General features: G+C 34.4%; 1 protein-coding gene across 1 annotated transcript in view; it reads left to right on the top strand.

The window, feature by feature from the left end:
• The window catches only part of PCDH17 (protocadherin 17), a 102,645-nt gene extending 96,538 nt beyond the window's left edge, over positions 1 to 6,107 (top strand). The window contains exon 4 of the mRNA XM_004279921.4: positions 5,184 to 6,107. Coding sequence (XP_004279969.1) covers positions 5,184 to 5,866 — 683 coding nt within the window. The 3' untranslated portion in view covers positions 5,867 to 6,107. The remainder of the gene's footprint in view (positions 1 to 5,183) is intronic.
• The last annotated feature ends 16,536 nt before the right edge of the window (positions 6,108 to 22,643 follow it).

The following is a 22,643-nucleotide window of genomic DNA, read 5'->3' as shown; positions in this document are numbered from 1 at the left end:
ACACGAACTGTCAGTCTAAGGTCCTGGCTTGCCATTGTTTACTGGTAGATAATCTGTGATGGGCGTCAACTTTAAGTTTTGTAGAGTTAATCTCCAGAACATTTGGGCCAGCCATAAATATAGATGGGTGCCAGCTCTCTGCTTTCCCAGACAGCTAATTAGGTGTTATGAAAGCTTACACTGGTGAAAGAAGGTAAAGTAGAAATACAAAAGAAAAGTGAGAACAAATAAAAAATGAACTTCATTTATAGAGCTTTCAACTTGGAAACAACTCCAATTTTAAGGTGCTGTTAGAAACAGGAGCAACCACCACACTAACAGAAGAGCACTATTCCTATTTAAAGCTATTTACAGAGCTGAAATAAAACCATTTTGTTGACAGTCGTAAAGCACAGAAAACTCTCTCAAATAGCCTTCCCCACAACCACAACAATTTAGAACTTCCTCACTGATGTTCTGATTAATGGATTTTGGTTTTCAGATTTCTACGACCCAGACGTTTATTTCTTCATTATAAAAATTAAATCAGATGCATATCTGAAACTCTTATTCTAGAAATAATAAGCATGTTTTCAGATGTACAGATATGTGGGCTCTGGAGGAAACAGGCAATGAAACTAAGGGGAGGAAATCCTTTTATGTTTTCTAATATTTCCCTAAGTGTTAACAAATTAGTTGCTAAGTATCTCTCTTTGGGTTATGTGGTATAATGCTTTGAAGATGGGGAAAATAAGCTTATCTTTTGATTTGTGATAAATTCCTTCCTGAGAGTGAGAAAGATTGTAGTAAAGGGATAGATTTACTCTAAAGAAATTTCATGACGTGGCTCCTCGAACTGTGTTTCTTCTGCAGTGAACAGTTCTGAGTCACAACACGCAAGGGTTTTCTCCTGACTTTTCCCAAAATAACTATGTTCAATAGAGGCCCCTTAATCTTTGTTAATCTTTGATGGTTTAAATAGTGTTTTGACTTCAAATTTTAATCTTCTACATTGTAATTATTGGCACCTCTTACCCATCTTGAAATGGCTGTGTACTCTTCATGATGTAGTGACATTACAAGGTTAAAATCACATTGTGGACATTAAGTTCTGGTAACCTTTGTGGAAGATCGCTAAAATACAATAATTTGGGAACAGATAATTTAATGTTTTACCTAAATATTTTTTTCCTCATATATATGTAACTTTCACAATGCCTGTTCCTTTGAAGGTATATTTTGGCAAAAAATGTTTGCTTGCCTAATATCTTTAAGTTATAAAACAGTTTAATCTAGGTTAAAAAAAAGAGAGAGAGCTTTCAGATTTGTTGGCTAATATGAATTTGCAGATTTCATACATCTTTATGTCTAAATCAACTTGAATTATATAAAATTCTAAAATCAGTAGTCAAGTTGTTTAACCAGTCAGAGGTTTCACACTCATAGTTGAAGGGCATAGGGAAAGATTAAAAGGTTGTTTACTGGTGATTTTAAATAAAAAGATTTATACATACATGTAAATTATATACAAGGTTTTATATTTATAAATATATTTATATATATGTTTTATATATATCTACTATCCTTTATATTACAAATATATAACTTTCCTGTGTGTTTTATTCATTCATCTGTATTTCTCTTATGGTAGTTACTGATTTTTAATTTTCAGGAATGCATTGGACATGCATTTAAGTTTTCAAATTTTGTTTGGACTATTTCCTGGAGAAAGCTCAATTTTATTACACACATGCAAATAAAGATCTATACGTGTGTGTGTGTGTGTGTGCATGTATAGTTTATGGTGGCAGCTGAACTGCAAGTACTTACAGTAATTTAAGTGATTATATCTTTTGGAAAAGATCATATAAATTAAGATGCAAAATTGAACTAATTAAGATGACTGTGTTTATATCCCTCCCCTTGGGAGCTTTTATAATAGTCAGAAGTGACTATAGTAGTATAGAAAATGATTCTTAATGTTAAACAAGTATTTAAATTTCTGATTGTCACATGATCCTTCAGGGAATTTTACACTTAAAAGATTAGACACTGTAAACTTTCTCTATATACAGAACTGCCCAGATTTCTAGCTGTCGGACTTCAGAGTTGTTTTCACTTTGCAATATAAATATGCTTATCTCTCAGTTTCTCTCATCTATATATCATTTGGATTATCCCATCTTTCTTGGCAAGAGGTGCATTCTGTGAAAGGGTTATTATGTTATACTAAGGAAAGGACAAAAATGAGGGTAAATAATTTATTTGTAATCCCAGATTGGTCCAGAAGAAAAAATGAATCTTGGATCAAGCGTCTCTAAATTTGTTTTCTGCCCAGGATCCCTAAATTTGTTTTTTGATACAAATATGTAATCTATGCAAATAGTGGCTGTCTGTATAATTTGCTTCTTTTTCATTTTTATAGTTCATAATTCAACATATCTGTTTCGGGATTCGTTTTCCCTAAGGTACAGAAAGAAGCTATTATCTACCTTTATAGTCCTAGGGCTTGAGAAAATCCTCCACACTATTATTCTTTATTATACACACTTAGTTTATTGAGTGGATTTTTAAAAATATAATAGAAGGTGCGCATAGCAGAAATCCTCCCAATACGACTCCTCTTCCTTTAAGCCCCTCCTCCCTCACTCCTCCCTCCATCCTTCCCTCTCTCCTCTCACTTTGGTTTCCTTCTCGCCTCTCTTTTTCTTTCATTTTTTCCATTTTGTCTACTTTTTTGGTCTAGCTAGTAATTCATTATGTACTACCTATGTCTCTTTTATGTGTCTACCTAGTCATCTATTTATTTATGTCACTTCAGAAATAATTCTACTCTCTCAAAAATTCTTATTTGACCCTTGGCAGTTATAGTTCATCTTATGTTCTTAGTTTCTGCAGCTTGTACAGAAGGGTCCATTTGATTTTCTTCACTGTCTGTGAAATGCTGCTGTCAAAATTACAGTCTAATGACAAGGTGAACAGCATATAATGTGTCATAATCAATACTCAAAATTTGCTCCTAGGATGTGATATGAAGTCAAGTAAAAAAAAGCTGCAGAGTTTCAGTAGTGAAGTGCAAACAATAATTTTATGTTGATGGTTTCAAATTCAAGGTCAATTTACACTTTTATAAATCTGCATTATTCTGTCCTGTTCACTCTATTCTTAAATTCATATTGAATTCATTCAAAGCTGGGCTATCAAAATTGCTGAAATTGAGACCAGTCAATATTGAAAAATAAAATTATGTTAGTGTCTTTCAAAGAGAGTGTATGAGTTGTAAATGAAGTTTTTAAAAATCACAAATCTAAAAGATACAAAAATATTAGCAAGTGAAATAGATAGTAAAGTTTTCTACTGTATTTTTTAAGGATAAGATTAGTTGAATGAAATGATATGTATTTTTTTTCTAACACTTACTGACACAGGCATAATATTGAAGATTCACTTTCAGAAGAGGTAATGAAAACAGATACCTGATATTAAACTTTTCTGATATCCTGTTGTTTAAATTCTGCTCTACTTTAAATCTGCACAGGGAGGCTTCTAGAAAATTTTAAATGCCTAGATTTTTTTGCTTCTGTTTGTGTCCATCTGTCTGACAACCTTTCAAATCATAGATAGTATTTGAGTCTGTGTGTAGATAGTTCAGTTTGAGACTACATTTCAGCATTCTTGCCTGCATTACATAATAAACTTAACATATTTTATTCACTCCTAGGTAAATATATGTTTAAAAGTAAGACAAAATTAAAATAGAGACAAACCACGTAGATACTTCTTTTTAACATTTCAAGTGTGAATAATGATACATGCTATGAAATACCACAGAATTTTTGTTCTGTCAAAACACCATTTTGATTCTTTTCTAAAAGAGTTTAGTTTCATAAGAAATTATTTTATCCTAAAACCTTTTGAGATAATTAAGGTGTGGTTTATTTTTTTCTTTTTGTATAAGGAATTTTTTGTGTGTTTTAAGTACAGACTCAGATTTTGTATATGACTTTGAAAAGTAACTGTATAAATTTATCAGCACTATTAAATTTGCTGCTTTTTCCCTTGCACACAGGACACTATACATTATGGAGATCCTCTCGCATCAATTAAATGGCAATCCCAAATGTTCCCAAATGAGTAGGGAATTCTATTCCCATCACATAGATTTAAACTGTAAATATCCTCTCCTGAAAAAAAGGTCCCTGATTTAAAAAGGATCATTAAACATAAGGAAAATAATGATTTGTAGATGAAAGGGACAACTGGGAATATATAGTTCAAAGTTATCTTTTAAAATATTGAGTTCATGGACATATGCAGCTGTTGTCATAATGAAGGAATTTTCTTTCATATTTTCTTGTTCAGCATCTTTGAAATAGTGATCGTTAAACAGTACTTTATTTAGATTATCTACATGCTTATCACAAAAGAGAGAAGCAAAAATTCTCACAGAAATCATTATCATTTAGAATTGAAATCATGATTTGTCATTCATTCTGAACTATATCTGTTTACAAAATACATTTTCACCTACTTACACCAAAAACAAAAAGCTGAAGTGAAGAAAACTGATTACATGATCCATACGCAAATCTACTACAATAGCAATGTGCACTTTTTGACAAGCTTATTCATAACACGTTCAGATAGAAAATTCCATTTGCTACTCTTCAGTAGGAAAAGCAGGCTTTTAAAGGAAAACCTTATTTCATGACTGTCACCAAAATAACAATTACAAGCAAAATAGGGATAAAACATAAAAAAAAATAGCAGCTTAGGACTTTTTATGGAAGTTTGTGATTCAGTTTTTGCACTGTTATTTGATTTCAAAAATTAAACCTGGTAATCCTTTTTGAAGTTCCCTGTTTCCAGGATGGGTTACACAGAACAAAGACTAACTGATATCCCCAGGAGATTAGTTTACAGTGATATTCTACTCTACTGAGAATGATTCTCCAGTGGCCACTTTTACTTCTTCCCAGACTATGGAAATTTGTTAATACCTAGAGAATAGGCTTAAATAAAACCGTTGTCTCAACCAGCAGGTTTATGCAACCATCCTGAAACGTTTTAATTATTGTTTTCTTTTCCTTTTTAATTTAGAGATCAGAGGTCAAGCAAACCCAGGGAGTGCTGATCGCAGCCTTTGTAGAACTGTAAAGGCATCCCTAATGATTGGATTTGCTGTCCTCTCTTTTGTTTTGCAGAACCAGAAGAGTGTGTTAATTGCACAGATGAATGCCGAGTGCTTGGTCATTCTGACAGGTGTTGGATGCCACAGTTCCCTGCAACCAATCAGGCTGAAAACGCAGATTACCGCACAAATCTCTTTGTACCCACAGTTGAAGCTAATGTTGAGACTGAGACTTACGAAACTGTGAATCCCACTGGGAAAAAGACTTTTTGTACATTTGGAAAAGACAAGCGAGAGCACACGATTCTCATTGCCAATGTGAAACCTTATTTAAAAGCCAAACGTGCCCTGAGCCCTCTCCTCCAAGAGGTCCCCTCAGCATCAAGCAGCCCAACCAAGGCATGCATCGAGCCTTGCACCTCAACGAAAGGCTCCCTGGATGGTTGCGAAGCAAAGCCAGGGGCTCTGGCCGAGGCGAGCAGCCAGTACTTGCCCACTGACAGTCAGTATCTGTCCCCCAGCAAGCAACCGAGAGACCCTCCCTTCCTGGCTTCTGAGCAGATGGCAAGGGTCTTCGCCGATGTGCATTCGAGAGCCAGCCGGGATTCCAGTGAGATGGGCGCTGTCCTGGAGCAGCTTGACCACTCTAACAGAGATCTGGCCAGAGAGCCGGTGGATGCAGAGGAAGTCGTGAGAGAAATCGACAAGCTTCTGCAGGACTGCCGGGGAAATGACCCTGTGGCTGTGAGAAAGTGAAAAAAAAAAAAAAAAAAGCATTGGCATTTTCTTGTCTCTTCTGTTGATTTAAAAATGACCCCTCCTGGTGAAAACCCCATTTTACAGGGATAAAGAAAGACCGATGCTGCTTTAAGGCTTTTAGTGAACATCTGAAGTGCCCACAAGTATGTTCTTTTCACTGCTGTTTCTTTTTCAGAAATAACAATGGCTTTGTTTTGACCAAACTTATATTAGGACAGAATTAACGATGTTCAAAGAGGAAAGAAAAACAGAGAAGAAAAAAGAGAGAAGAAAAAGGAGGATGAGGAGGCAAGTTACCTTGTGACTATCTGTTAGGAAGGTATGCAGTGTGAGAATGGAAGTTTTTTCTCATTGCTCTAAGACTGTCCTCCGTGATTTATTCTGACGTAACTGTTTACCTATAAACCCCATACAAAGCAGGGTCATAATTTGTGATCTGTGGTAGAATTTCTAGCAGTCACCACAGGCTTCTACTGAAAGTCCTGAAACGACCTTGCAGTAGTCCAAGCTACACCAAACATTAACACATATTTGTGGTAAACATTTCTGTATAAAGTTACCTGCCACGCATAGAAACACAGAAAACATTCCATAACATTAGTCAAAAAAAATTAAAAACTGAGTCATTTGTAAAACACCTCATATCGTATAAAAGTTCAATGTAAAAAGGTATAGTCCATTTTGTCCTGCACACACGTAGACTAATTCACTTCATGAAAGGAGAAGAAAATTTAAAGGTTTAAAATGCCTCTTTAGCATTTTAGTGTCCAACAAATGTATAAATAATGATGGATATGTTTTAAATTTGACCTAGAAATGTTCTGAAAAATAGTTACCATTGAGTAATGATATTCAGAGACAATTAACATGAATGATATGTTTTATTCATTTGTGGACACTAAAATAGCTCAGGAACGCGAAAACGTCTTAGACATACACAAATCACATGACCATTTAAATGTGCAAATGTAAGAAGATTCAATGTGTTTACATCAAATGACATATTTTTATTGATTTATTGCAGATTCAGTGCATATGAGCCAAATTGTTGAGTGTATAAGAGCTATATTGTGTATTTTATTAAATTAATATATAGTTGTGTTGCAAAAATATTTGGGCTTATATTGTAAATGGCAAGTGTTGCCTTGGTAGCTGTCGAACTCTATGAGTTTTGTTTTTTCCTGCTTCCATTTCCCCATGGAGTGTTGGAAGCAGTGCCTCAGAGCAAAGTCTCTTGTTTAATGTAGAGTCTACCAAGTACTACAGTACATAATCTGTTCAAAATGTGTTTGAGTGAGCTGATGGAGCTAACTGAAAGGTCAAAAAATACATCTGTCAGTCATGGTTATGTACAAGTCCTTCATGGAAGCTTTTATTAAAGTCATGCTAAATTACAAGAATTACATTTGTACCAATACCTGAAACTTCTTCATGTTTTTTCAATAGCATACAGCTGCTGCCTATGTAGATATCATATTGTTGATTGGTTCTCAAAAGTATCTTAAGTGGTTCAAGATGTGTGTCCCCATTATATTTCAAAACCATGCAAAATGCTTTAATGCATGTGTGGTACCACCACTGGTTACTTGCATTGTGTAGTGTTTTACAAGAGGTCTGGGTCTTAACAAAAAGTTTGCCTTTTTTTCCGCACTCTTCTGCCTCTTTTTACTGGTGTCCCTTGAGAACAATACACTGTCTATTCCTTCATTTTCTTGCACCTTTCCTTGTGACATTTAGCGTGTTTCAAACTTACTTCCATATGAGGCTAGGAAACCTCAAATTTCAGGAATTGGGAAAAATAAAATTAGCACTTGCTGAAGTAGCAGTAGATGGGAAAATGCCTTGATTGACATTTTCCTTCAGCGTTTAAATTTTTTTGCATTTTACAGCTTCATGACAAACAGTTTCCAGCCCATACCTTAGAAAATGTGGTGCTGAGTTAAATAAAGGTTGTTTGTGCACGGGAGCAGAAAAATGCATTATTTGCAAACTGGTGGAGAATTCTGTGCCTTCTTTCCTGGCCACCAAGCCAGTGTAGAAACAACATAAATGTCATAAAATCCTTATATTAAAAATAAAAACAAAAGCAAAAACAAACACTGAAGTGAATTCAGCTTTGTAATTTTAAACCTCGAAAAATCCAACTGAAAATATTTCCATCAAATGCTGTCAAGATTTTAGACTGTACCTCGTTTGCAAAACTGCTTTGAAAGGGAAGAATGGACAACTCCCATCAGCCTTATTCTCTTGAGAACTGTATTTGGTTCCCAGTAACAGCCTTTCCAAAGCTCTACTCTTGGTTTTTATTATTTGTAAATGTTTAAGTCAGAAAAGAAGGGATCTTGTACATGTGAAACCTAATTGACTCTCTATATTTTGGACAATTTATGTATATGAAATGTGTTGTCTCTATTATATGATGTTATTTTTTGCCAGGAGACTACAGGTTGATTTAGCTTGATAGCTGAAATTTGATGGAAAACTGATTTCCATTTAGTCTTACCAAGTGTTGCCTCTCTCTTACTAGACAGATAGCCAAGTAGTAAAATCTAAGGCAGTATGTAAATGAAATCAACAAAGAGAGTAGGATTTATTTTTAAAATGTTCTTAATGCTGAGTAACCAGTTGTTCAATTTATTATATGTGTCTGAAGACATTAAAACACTATCAGATTTTAAGAACTGGTTGTGCCAATGTGTGAGGGATTACCTTTAGGCTCTCTGTCACCAGTGATTTACTAGTGTTAGCTGTTTAACACATTATATGTATTTAGTAGTGATTATTTATTTACAAGTTGGTGGTAATTCAGCAGTCAGGACGCTAAGCTTTTATAGTTGAGTTGAGGGAATCTTGCTTTTATTCATTTGGCTGGCAACTGCCTTTACCACAGACCTCTGGTGCTCAGCTTCCTTGGAAGTCTACGAGATACCAAAATTACCCCTTTGGGGAGCAACTTGCTCTAAGGGGTGATGCATGATCAAACAGTGATATTTCAAGGTGTTTTTATCACAATTCAGAATGTGAAAAAATTATCTTAATTCACATCTTCCAATTACTAACCCTTCATAAAAATCCCACACATTCAAAAGGAATAATAATATTGAATACTTTGTCTTTTAGGTCCTTAAATAACTGAAGTTAAGCACAGAAAAAGGATTTATAGAAATTTTCATAAGAAAGTTAAAGTTCTAAAAACTGTTTACTGATGAACTAAAAACACAATATCAGTAACAAAACAATTTTTTCATTAAATGTTGATGAAAAATATTTTCATCAAAATTAAAAGTAGTGAGAATCAGTTAGTTATACCTATACCAAAGTGAACATTAAAGAGACATATCATGCAATTTCAAAGAATGCTTTCACATTATTTCTTAACCTGACATACTTATCCTTACTGCAGGCAATATGCAAATATTGGCTCACTACTCCATAAATTAATTGAATTCTGGTTTGGAAAATTGACTTGTTTTGTTTTTCAAAATTAGCTGAGATCTTGTAAAACATGACTTCCTTTTAAAGGATCTAGGTACTGCTCAATTTAAAATATGACACCATAAAAAAAGTCATGTAGTAATAGAGCAGTATGCTTTATTACCACCAGGTTAAAAGCTGTTTGTTGCCTAATGGACTAGAAGTTGCTGAGGTCAACAAGTAGACTGAGGTTTGGCATAATATATGCCCACTCATTACTGCCTAATTATATTCTTTTGACAACACAGAGCATTTATCGCACTAATTCAAATGAGAGTTTTGGCTATCAAGATGTGTTGATTCGAAACATAATTGAATGAGACCTGAATAAAGTCTGACTTTCCTGGCCCCAGTGTTTTGCAGGTTGGCTATTCCCATTTATCAGCCCCATCACTCCATAAGGTTCTTAGCTGCACCAAGTGATTGGTGAACAAGAATAACAACAACAAAGCAGCATACATTGTATGGATTTATCTCAACGCTATTGTTTAATGGCTGTGTTTAATGTGACCTATCTGGAGAATGAGGACTCCGAATAAAAAGCTATTACTAATAGTGGTGTTGCCTTCCCTTGAATTCATTAATACACTGCGTACTTCAGGGACCCTGATCATAATTATTTTGGAAAGCAACTGTGGCATCACAACTGTTTGTGCTCTAGTTCTTTATTTGCCAGTAAAATAAACTTTTGGAAAAATTTATTTAACAATATTGTCACTAGGTCCTCAGTGGGAATGGGTTACCTGGCTTTCAGATAGCTTAGATAAGTTGGTTAGTCAGATAATTACCATGGAGTCATAGCCTAATGATACTAGTGGCTTTTCATATTTATGATTAGTTTGAAGATAATTTGGTTCAAGACCCTAAAGGACTTCAGAAAAATAATTTTTATAAGACCTCTCATAAGCTTACATGACTAATGAAACCACATATTTATAAATGGCATTTTAAAGTAAGTACATGTTTATTGTGGCATCTTAAAATAATAAGCCTCTCTTTCTACCCATTCAACAAATGTTTATTGAATTCCTACTGTGTATTTTCCCTGGGCTATTATGCCCAGGAGTAAACAGTAAACAAGGAATGGTGCCTGGGTCACAGTCTGGAGGGAGAAACAAAGAGGTAAGTTCTAATACACATTACTCTTGCTTGTTTGCATTTTCCTTCAGCTACTCCACACATCCCATATCTCTGCCATATCACACTCAGTGAGCGGCATCTCCTAAATTACAAACCAACATAATATTCTGCCCCTGTCGATCTGACCTTTTTTCTTTTAATTTTACTTTTCTTCTGACAATATAAATTAAATCAAGAAGAGTGCATTGCTTTTCCATATTTAAGAAGATCTTTATGGTTTAGACTTATTGGGGTATACTAAATGGCTTATCTATTCTTTATTTTGCTCATTTATTTGTTAACATGTCTTTCTTTTTCATTGAGCACCACTGAGGTGTCAGGTGGCGTTCAAGGATCTCAAGGGAAAAAGAACTAAGCCAATTACATTTTATCCTCAGAGAATTTATAGCTTGTGCTTAGGTGATATATGCTAACATCGAAATTGACCTTATATTGCCTGGATACTGTTACCTTTTTATAACAAAAATAATTTAACTTTTAAGAAGAGAAAAACCATATGCCTACCATGACATTCATTGCTTTCAAGTGTGAGAGTCAAACAAGCTGTTAATTGACTCACCTGAACCATCTGACCAGGGCTGAGAGATTAGGGAGTCATGCAAATGAACAACCCTACCTGGCCAGGCTGCAATAAGGACGAAGTCATGAGTGGAACATGTATCACAGGCTTACTCCATGTCAGTGAGCTATTAAATCCCCTCAAATTATGGTATTTTTTAAAATAGATATGCTCAAAAATACAATTATTTGACAATCACAGAGAACAATCATTTGTAGGATATGAAGAGAACAAATTCTTAAACATCACTATAGCATCAATACAGCACAGAGAAATAGATCATTAAGTTGATGGACCATCTTCAAACTCTTCATTAGATCCTTTTGGAGATGGTTGCACATGGTTCACCAAGGAAATATATCATTTTCTGTTCATGTTAGACATTAATAATGCTGGATAATCCACTATACACTAGGGATTAAATTCTCAATATTTATAAAAGAGGGTGCAACTTCTTTCATTATTCCCCCTTTTTAATATTTCAGAAAGTTATCAAAAAGTAACAGTTTTTTCAAACTATTTTAGATGTTAATGAGTATCTTATGTACAAAGTTTGATTAAAGGAGGGAAAATTTTAGTGAGATTTTACAAATTTTGTATCACACAGGCTGACCTCCCCCATTAGACGGAATAAGTGTTCTATTTTTGGTCTTACAAATGAAACATTTCACTTTGAGAGGAACAACTTATAAGTGATCTATAGAATTCTAATGAACTATATTTTGATTGTGATATATATTTCAAAATCTAGTTTCCTGAAGTTACAATACTCAGTCAAATTACTTCATAATACTTTTCAAAGATTGTCAAAAAACAAACAACCAAGTTTGGAACCGTCTTTTTGTTCAACTTACACAGATTATCATATTTTGTATAAAATATTGGTGTTCAACACTGCTTATATAAAAAGTGTTCTTATTTCCCTAAGGGTTTATAGCATCAGGCAGGCCAAATAAAAGAATAATTACACAAGCCTAAATTAATACTGCTAAATTCTGTTTATAGAGAATTTTCCAATTCCCAGAGAACTTTCACAAATTTACAAGGCATTACAGAATTAAGGATTCTGAAGCTCAAGGAGGTCAATGGACTTTTATCCAAGGGCAATGAGCTTGGAAGCCTTAAGCCCACACTTGAACTTAATGACCAGTTCTTCTATTTGTTCCAGATTTTGTGAATTCTGCAATCTTGCCCTATCTAATATCTTGCCTCTCTAATATCTTAAATTTATCATTCCTAAAACATTAAATTATGTCAGTAATGTGCCTTCCCCTTTAAATTGACTGCCACATCGTATAATTTAGATCCCCTCTATGTTAATAGTTCATAACAACATTGAATAATTTGAAAATAGAGAATAGGGATTGTAGTCTCCAAGTAAAGAAAAATACATCACAAGAATTGAGCCTCTCTTAAGATTGTCCTCAATTTTTTACTGTCATTTATAAAAATGTTTCACAGCATTGATGGTATGATCTCCAAAATATTCTGAAACAATATTATGGAAGATTTGTTTTTCCATTAACTTGGTATATTCTCACCTGGAAGAAATCCATAGACTTTATTTAATCCCTTTATATTATGAAATTTTGCATATATTAAATTAATAAGATTATTAATTGGCTTCTTAGAAATAATTACATAAACTCTAATAATATTGAAAGGACATTTAAATATTACATTCATATATATATGGATTCATATGCATACATAGAGGCGTGAGAGTCAAATCATTTCAAAAGCCAGTATCACAAAATAAAAGAATTTGAGTAGTAACAATGTGGCTAAGGGATGAAAAACATGTTGTTTTATTTATGACTTACCTCATCCTCATTTGATACCACTGTCGTCTTCAATGATCTGATGAAAAAGAGAGATAGCAATTGCTATCATTTTCAGGCTGGTTAATCAAAAGTGAAGTGTTCTGGGGCTTCCCTGGTGGCGCAGTAGTTGGGAGTCCACCTGCCGATGCAGGGGACACGGGTTCGTGCCCTGGTCCGGGAAGATCCCACATGCCGCGGAGCGGCTGGGCCTGTGAGCCATGGCCGCTGGGCCTGCGCGTCCGGAGCCTGTGCTCCGCAGCGGGAGAGACCATAGCAGTGAGAGGTCCGCGAAACCCCCCCCCAAAAAAAGTGAAGTGTTCTGCTTCTTCCTGAATTTTGCTTACTCATACATTTTTAAATATCTTTATTTTCAATATACAGAAAACCGACTTGACTTTCAAGAGGTCCAGAAATAAATTTTAATGTACCTTTAGCACTATTTTATGTTTTGAAAATTTAAATTCAAATAGATGATATGAGATATTCATTCATTCATTTTATTGATCAGCTGAATATCTCAACACTATCTCTTTAGCAATATTAAATCATATTTTGATATTATTCCTCCTTACTTTTGCAGTTGGAAGACATTGTCTTCAATATAATAATTTGCTTTGACGGAAGATTTTTGAATTTTTATTTTATTCTTTCCATTATAAATCAGATATATATATATCTTTATAGTATTAATTTTTATAATATTATCTACTGACTTGCACGTGACTAGTCTCTTTATTCTAATCTTAATTTCATAATTTTATCTCAACATCAACTATTATATAGTCTTTCTCATCTATTTGTTTTTCCATTAGATATGTTCATATAGATATAAGTATTTTCCATATGTCTTCATATTTATAGATCAATTATGGAGGTAGTAATGTTTCACCCAATAGTCTCATCAAAATGTTCAAACTGCTTTTATTAGCCTATAGGAAAATTAGCTATTTTTTAGGTGTAACCTACATAGAGTGTTAAAATTGACAAAATGCATAATAGAAGATAACAGTATAAACAGTGGTAAATAAGTTAGGATGCAGGGTCTTAGTTAAAATCTTTATACAAGAGTGCCTAGCTACTTCATTGAAAGGTTGAAAAAGTGAAAGTGAATTATCTTACTCTATTATTAGTAATTCCTATGTGTTAAAAAATTCTCATTTTAAAATCTCATCCTGTGAAATGTTTGGCTTTGACTGAAGATAAGAAAAGACCCTTACTTCTGAGATGTGCTTATGATTTCTCAATCTGCCTTTTTTCCCCAAACACCTTGAAAATTCAACTATTGTACGTATTTTATCATTTCTTTCATTTTGGATAACTACTAAAATTTAATCTGTGTTCATAATGCAAAGGAGAAAAAGAAATAAATGAATGGGTCAAAAGTAGCCTCTCTGGTGATTTTCCTTCCCGAGAATGTGACATTTCAATTCAATTCAACATTAATTTATGGAGCATGTATAGTGTTTTTGAATACAATGGAGCATACAGATATTTACAAAATGCAGTCCCTGCCTCTATAGAATTTAAAGTATATTGGGAAATGAAGTTATTTACACAAACACAGTTTGTAGTTGGTACTATGAAAGAAGTACAAGTTGCAGTGGGTAAAAAATGAGAGTGACAGAGAGAGAGAGCAAGTACTTTCAGCAGAGGAAATGAGAGGTAGGGATGGAATCAGTAACAGCTTCTTGGAGAAGGCAGCATTTGAATTGAGCATTTAAGGTGGGACAGGATTTTGGCAGTGGAGATGTACAGGAAATGTGTTCTGGAAGGAGAGAGAGGCAGTGTGTGCAAATACATTTAAATAAAGTCAAAGTATTTTCTGATTAGAAAGCTAGAAAGGATTGGGAAGGTGGGTTAGGTCAAGATGGGGATTGTACTGAATGCTGAGTTTATGACGTGTCATGTGAATTTATATTCCAAGGAGGAAGAAACTTGAGGATACCTGAATTAGGCTCACCAGCTGGGAGAGCTGTGTGAAAGGCTTGCCAAACCGAATGTGAATTCAGGAAAATAACACTAGGACAGCTTGCTGCTGCCTGGTGATCCATTCTTTATAAGATGCTGCCTAATAGCACCTTGTTCTTGGGTCGGGTCCAACCATCTAGGGGCAATGCCAACTTTGCTGAATCTTGCAATTCTCAGCTTCAAGCCCTCAGCAGAGTATTTATGTGTATGTTTCCAACTTCCCAGAAATAATTCTTCCTTTGAAATCTGTAATCATGTTTGAAGCTTTAGGAAGCAAAGAGAGACAAAAGAGAAAGGCGAAGACCAAGAGCATAGATGATTTTCATCCCACGGAAGAGTGGCTTTTTAACATTCCCAGATTTTCCAGTCTAGTATCTGTGTGAATTCTGTTAGGCAGAACAATTCTATTTCTAAATATTTCTGTCTGAGTCCACTCATCCAGGGCCCTCCAGGCTGATATAGGTGTGCTATCTTAATGCTTCTATAATGTTCCATTCCTATCAGAGAGGAGCTTTAAATTATTGATTATTTAGGCACTGAAATAAGGAATAATGGCCTTAGATTAGTGGTTCCCAACTGGGGGCAGTTGTGCCCCACAGGGATATTTGGCAGTATATAGAGGCAATTTGGGTTGTTAAGAGGTGGGGGAGTTGGGTTGCTACTGGCATCTGTAGCAACTAAACATCCTGCAGTGCACAATACAGTGCTTCCCCCAACTAACAAAGATTTATTTTGTCAAAAATATCACTAATGTCCAGGTTGAGAAATTCTGCCTTAGAAAGGAGGTGTTTAGGAAAAGAGCAGTGAACAATATTAGGTTTAGGGTAATGGACATTGACTATTAAATGGATTGACATGTTTTCTTCCTGAGTTTTGAGAGGAGTTCTGGAAATTCTCCTAAATTACTTATCATAAGGACTTATTTCCAATTTCTTGTGCGTATATTCTGCTCTGGAGATTGCCAGGACAGTATCTCTTGCAGCTGGGAGTATTATCTCATACTCTAATCAGTACCAGTAACACATATATTGGAAGAATCTCCATGGAATGGAAAGGTGTTGCTTGGGATGGCTGTTTACTCCTCCTGAAGCAGTTGAAAGCTGATTTCCTAAGAAGGGAAGGTAAAACAAAATTCCCTAGCTGTAAAGGAGGGAAGAGTCTGCCTCTGGGACTATCTCAAAGGTCTGGTCTACTGCTGCCTTAGAGATCAAATGATATGATCAATTTATCTTTCAACCTCAAGTCACCTGTCCTTAACATGTATGTGAAATCTGTCTCTCCCATGACATTGGGACTTTGTGGGGCCAGGTATTAAAAAATGTTTTGGTGGTAGGAGGTGTCAGATCAAGGAATGGCAATGTTTAAACAGAAGCTAGGTGACCATAAATATGTCTGGATGCTGTATAATGAATGCCTCTATTGATTTCTTAGGCATCTTCCTACCTGAATCTTTCAGAATAATATGTAGAATGCCAAAAAATTTCAGATTGACTTTCGAAATGAGGTGAGGGGAAGGTGAGTGCAAATGGTTTCTTAAAAGTTTTATTTCTCTTGACACATATTCTGTTTTACCATCTGTAAGGCAGGGTGGGCGGTTCCAATGCACATTTTATGAATTTGAACTTAAAATGACTCTGGTTTAAAAATAATAATGGTAATGTGTTAAAAGGGTGACAGGAACTCCAGTGGCAAAGTTAAAAGTCTGAACATTGACAGGATAATTAATATAAACAGCAGTTACCATAGCCAATCCACATTTGAGATTTTATTTGGTACAACTTGACTAAATACGCACTAAGTGTGTTAAAACTAAAGTTAGTATACACTGTAGTGAATGCTGGTGTTACTAACAGGCCAGGAACATGTTGAAAAGCACTCGAGGGGTGGAAGTGAAAACCATAGCCTCAGCCTCTGAGGTGTTCTTTCCAGGGAGACTCAGTCACCCTCCAGCACATACAGAAACTTGCTGGGTTTTATTTATGCTGGAATCTTTCTATATTAAAAAACAATATAATCACTGAAATACCACTACTGTTCAAGTTAATTTACTTTCTAATGGTTTATTTGCATAGTGAAATTTGCATTTTATTTCACAGCAAACGTTATGACTCCACCTGCCCTATTTTAGATGAAACACAAAAACAAGAGAGAAATAGAAACAGTTAAAGAAAATAATGAATATAAGAAATTTCTCGTCCACCCATCCTCACTTAACAATACCGAACCCAGCAGTCTGGAGAGCATGAAAGACCCCGAAGCTTTCCACCCTCATGACTAGTGCACTGACTTTCTGTTTCGATCTTCTCTCTTCCTTTGTCTTTACAGTGCTTGCAGTTCAATAAAGGTAATTTCCACAGGTGATATTGAGCCCTACAAAGTTCATCGTGAGGGTATATTCATTTTGGGAAGTGTAGAAGACAAGTGAGACATAGAATGTCTTATCAACCTTCAACATCACTCCTGCTTATCTGACTGTTATTGGCCTCAGACAGATGGGGGTGCTAATTGCAGATCACAACCTAATGTAACAAAGCACTGCTTTCTGACCTCCTTCTGTGATCAAGAGCATGAAACTTGGCGATATACTTTCCTTTTTCATTGAAGCACATGCATTTTCTTTGGGGGCTTCAAGGTTCAAATCCTAGGGTGACAGCTGCCATTTTAAAGGTGACTCATTACAGTCATTTAGAGAGTCCCCTAACAGATGGATAGGACTTTGTTTCCCAGGAAACACTGACAGGTTACAAGTTGTAACAGTTTTTAATAATTTCAACCAACTTATACACATCTGTCAATCACCCTATTTGGTAAAGTTAATAATGCAGTAATCTGAGGGTGACAAAATGATGGGTTTTTAGAAACAATTTATTCCATAACATTTTTACATAAAGAAAAGAAAATGTAGGTCAGATAAATTTGAAAGTTTATTTTTTACCCATAGGAAAAGACTCCTTTTATTTTCAATAATAAATTTCATATTTAGGTTACTATTCAGAAGAATTCATAGATGCTTCATATAAAAATCATTAGGGACAAAACTATGAAAATATAAAGAAAAATTTTAAGCACAGTTAAGCAGTCATTTTTCTCTTTGAAAACTTTTATAATTACATAATAAAGTTTCCTAAATAAATTAAATTGCAAGTATTTCCATTTACAAAGTCACAGAGAGGAAGTATAGTGGTTAAAAGTCATAGACTCTTACCTCAGAGCTATAACTCTCACCTACCACCCTCTAGCAATGTGACCTTATGTCATGAGTGGGCAAACTATGGTCTTTGGATCAAATCCAACCCCCAGCTTATTTTTGTAAATAAATATTTATTGGAAGCCAGCCACACTATAATTTATATGTCTATGGCTGTTTTCTAGTACAACAGTAGAGTTGAGTAGTTGGGACAAAACTGTATGTTTTGTACACAAAGTAAAACAAAATATTTACTATCTGGCTCTTTACAGAGGAAATTTGTGTTGTATAACTACTATATACTTCAGTTTTTCCACCTGTAAAATGTGTGCAAGAGTAACTTCTAAAGTAATTGTAAGGAATACATGAAATAAGACATAAAAAGCTTAGAAGCATTTTGGACACATAGAAAACTCTCAATGAATGCTATCCATTATTGCAAATGGACTCATCTGAGCAATACAAATCTATCTACACAAAACCACAATACATCATTTCAAAATCTTGTTGAAGGTCATTGTCAGACAGAAAATTCTAAGCACAACAAAGCACAACAAAACAATGATAACAAAACAGTTCAAAGGTTTACTCAGTTTATTGTAGTTTCCCAGTCATCACCAACAACTGTTCCTTGCACATTAATAGCTAATAAGTCATTTAAGCACTTACCACTATTTTACCAGAAACTGGGATGCCTTTACCTTGTTTGCTGCTAGCTTGTAGAAGTATGTAATCCATGGTCAAATGCTTCTCAGTAAAGTTAAACAAGTGGCAGCTGGCACCATACAGCTCTGTTATAATGAAAACATGAGGTGGCTGCCATTACACAGTCCTGCACTAATGAGAACAGTAGGAGTCTAGCATTACAATGGTCTAATGAAAACAGGAAATGGCTGGCATTAAATTGGTATAATAAAAACAGGGGGTGGCTAGCATTACACTGGTGGAATAAATAAATTAAGAGATGTCAGACCTCCCCAATCTCATCTCTGTTATATATGACCACAGTACCCACAATTTAGACTAGATCCATTCAAAGTCAACCAGTGTTGGATGAAAACAAGATTTTTTCATACTGTGCTTCAAGTTTCTTTTATTTCAATTTGTGTTTCCCTTAGGCCAAAGCAAGCATGCTGTAAAATAACAATATAATTTACACTAAACTCTTTTTTCCCCCCTTAATTCAAAAAAAATAAAACAACATTATTTCCAACTCCAGAAGAAGATTGGCTGGAATAAGAGCCAGCAATTCAAAAAGAGTTTCTAATTTGGCCCTGGCCTTTTCCTCTACTTTCTCTGTTAAGTATCCAATGGTGACTAAATACTCAGAGTGGCATAAAACAAACTAAAAAGGAACACAAAAAGGAAATAAAATGCCTCAGAGAAAAAAATTAAGCATAAAATCAATCATTTAACTAATGGACTTTTTTCTCTGAACAAAAGATCAACGTTTCTCATATATTGGTTTTATTTTTAAACTTATTAGTATAGATAGAAGACTTTTGTGTATACTTCTCAGACAATAAATTTACAAGAATATTATGTTTTATTGTAACTCACAGGGCCAGCTGTATCTGATTCACCGTGGTCTTTTTTTTTTTTTTACATCTTCACTGGAGTATAATTGCTTTACAATGGTGTGTTAGTTTCTGCTTTATAACAAAGTGAATCAGTTATACATATACATATGTTCCCATATCTCTTCCCTCTTGCATCTCCCTCCCTCCCACCCTCCCTATCCCACCCCTCTAGGTGGTCACAAAGCACCAAGCTGGTCTCCCTGTGCTATGCGGCTGCTTCCCACTAGTTATCTATTTTACATTTTGTAGTGTATATATGTCCATGCCACTCTCTCGGTTTGTCACAGCTTACCCTTCCCCCAGCTTACCCTTCCCCCTCCCCATATCCTCAAGTCCATTCTCTAGTAGGTCTGTGTCTTTATCCCTGTCTTATCCCTAGGTTCTTCATGACATTTTTTTTTCTTAAATTCCATATATATGTGTTAGCATACGGTATTTGTCTTTCTCTTTCTGACTTACTTCACTCTGTATGACAGACTCTAGTCTAGCTGAAAACAGCACAAGTTGGCACAGTTCAAGGTCAAGGTCAGTACATTAATCCTATCACTCAGTAGCTCCAGCTCCCATTTAAAAAAACAAAAACAAAAAACCTACATCAGTAACTTTATTATTTTTACATTAAAAATTTATTTATTTATTTATTTACAAATGACTTCAAACAAGAACAATGCTAAAACTACTTCCATGGATAGGGTCATGTTTCTGAAGGCTTATATACACTGACAGCTTTATTTTTCCAACGTAGAAAACAAACAGGAACATTCTGGTGAGGTCGCCAGATGATAAAACAGCAGTATGATTCAAATATGGTGAAAATACTAATAATCAAATAAAATTTTTAATCCAGTTTTACACACTGACATTTAATTTTTTGTGCTCCACAGTTTTTATTAGTCTTCTCTAAGATGATTGAATTAGCTTAATGAACAAATCCACATTCATGAATACATTTCTGTCTAATATATACTAAAGAAGAAAGTAAGTGGAAGGGGAAAATAATCTTATGCTACTCCTATCACATTTTTACATTTGTGTAAGATTAAATCTCTCTTCTTGAATGTGCTTTCTTAAGAAATGACCAAAATTGAGATTATTAAATTTTAAATAAGGAATCATGGACAAAAAGTCAATTAAAATTCCTTATTCATTTTTTTTCAAAGAGGTAGAATTTATTAGCCTAAAAGAAGTGATTTCTTTTACATGTTTAAAGCCAGAATTAAATCTATGATGTGCTGAACGCTAATATATATGTTACACAAAATGTGTTGCTGGGCTTGCATGGAATTCACAGACATGGCTTAATCGAGACACAAAGTGATGTGTGCCGTGCATTCAAAATTAGCATCTGGCCCAGGGCCACTCAATTTGGCATACTAAGAACTGATTCTATCCTCTGCCAAGTTTCTGCAGGGACTAGACTCACTGAATTCTGAATCACAGCCTCTAATTTTCCCTTCAACAGACTCTTTTTGAATTGTGGGACCAGAGAAACTTGCAAGTGAACATAAAAATTAAATGTGAAATATAGAACTCTCCAAAGAAAAATATTCTTCATAAAAGATGGATATAGAACATGAAATGTTTCCAATTAATCACTTGTAATGTGGACCACTTACTAGCCAGCTCACCCTCCATTCAATGTATTTGTTTCTTACACAAACAGAGAGCACTCTATAGGCTGCCCCTTCTGCCAAACTCCAAAGAAATTCTTGAGAGCTTATGAATTTGGCATATCATGAATTTACTTGACAGGTCTCATCATATAGTAGGCCGTATTTTTATTAGCCAACTTTGTGGAAGAAATGGCACTTTGCCCTAATATCAAACTAACCAATTCTGTCATGGTTGACATCTTTATTACATTATTAAATACATCAGTCAATACCAGCCGGTGTAATTGAGTCTTGTTATGTAACTCAGATAGTTGTTAAAACTATGGATCTTTTATCAAAGTCAAGTCAACATGCAGAAAAGGCTATTGTTGTAATGGAATTTTAGAAAAATATGTATCATTATTGCAAGTATTTCCGATTTAAAATAGTGAATTGAGCTTTCCTTGGATTATGCTCAGAATCATCTGTAATTGTGTTCCACTGAAAGCACTGTGTTAAACATTTGATTATAGTGATTTTAGCTTTGTGCAGCATATGTAATCCATGAAACCAAGCACCTGGAAATTACAGGGGGAATCACAAATGTCTGAAGTGGCAACTGTGAGAAGAACTTGAAAAGACATGCTTAGAATTGAAAAGGGGGAGAGGGTAAAAACAATTGGGGAAGAACAATTTATTAGAAGAAAAAGAAATCACTCTATATTTTGAATTCTTAAAAAAAAAATAGCTCCAAAGAAAGCTCAATAAGTTTTCTTGGAGGTCAATAAAATTATTTTTAAATGAGTAGAAAAGATGCTAAAGGAGAGAAAATTAAAGGAAAAAAATTGTAAGTATTTAGCTTCCTTTCAAAGCTCATTAAAACAGCTTTTAATGCCTATCTAAAATAATGGCATAGGATTAAATTAAATTTCCACAGGCAAAGTTAGCATTATTTTTTTTTAAAATCAGTATCTATTCTGGATAAAGCAACTTAATTTCTAATTTCCCCTAAATCCTGAAACCTAACACCTGTTCTATTGTGTTTTTCATAAGAAAGTAAAATATTCTTACATCTTATCCAGAAAGAACAAAATTCCCATGAGAAATTTCTTGTATTTTTAGCATATCTGAACTTTCAGGATTCCACAGGAAGAAATCTTGGTAATAGCCCACACTGGAGCAATTTATATGTGACTCATTTTAAATAAAAATGAAATGTTAAATGAAAGATTCTTTAACCCAAATATAAAATGTAATATAACCATGAAATTTCAATAGCATTTAAAAAGTATATCAAGTATAAAAAAAACCCTGAAAATTTAAAATATAATTTATGTTTAAGAAATACACATATTTTTAGTAATACTTTTATCCAATAAAAGTAGTCCTTTTAATTTCATTTAACACCAAATTGTCCTTAAAAAAAAAGTCTCAATGTACACGTGCCTACA

The sequence above is a fragment of the Orcinus orca genome, chromosome 18 (genome assembly GCF_937001465.1).
Source record: "Orcinus orca chromosome 18, mOrcOrc1.1, whole genome shotgun sequence".
Lineage (NCBI taxonomy): Eukaryota > Metazoa > Chordata > Mammalia > Artiodactyla > Delphinidae > Orcinus > Orcinus orca.
Note: the sequence above shows the minus strand (reverse complement) of the source record. Positions and strands in the feature narration are given on the sequence as shown.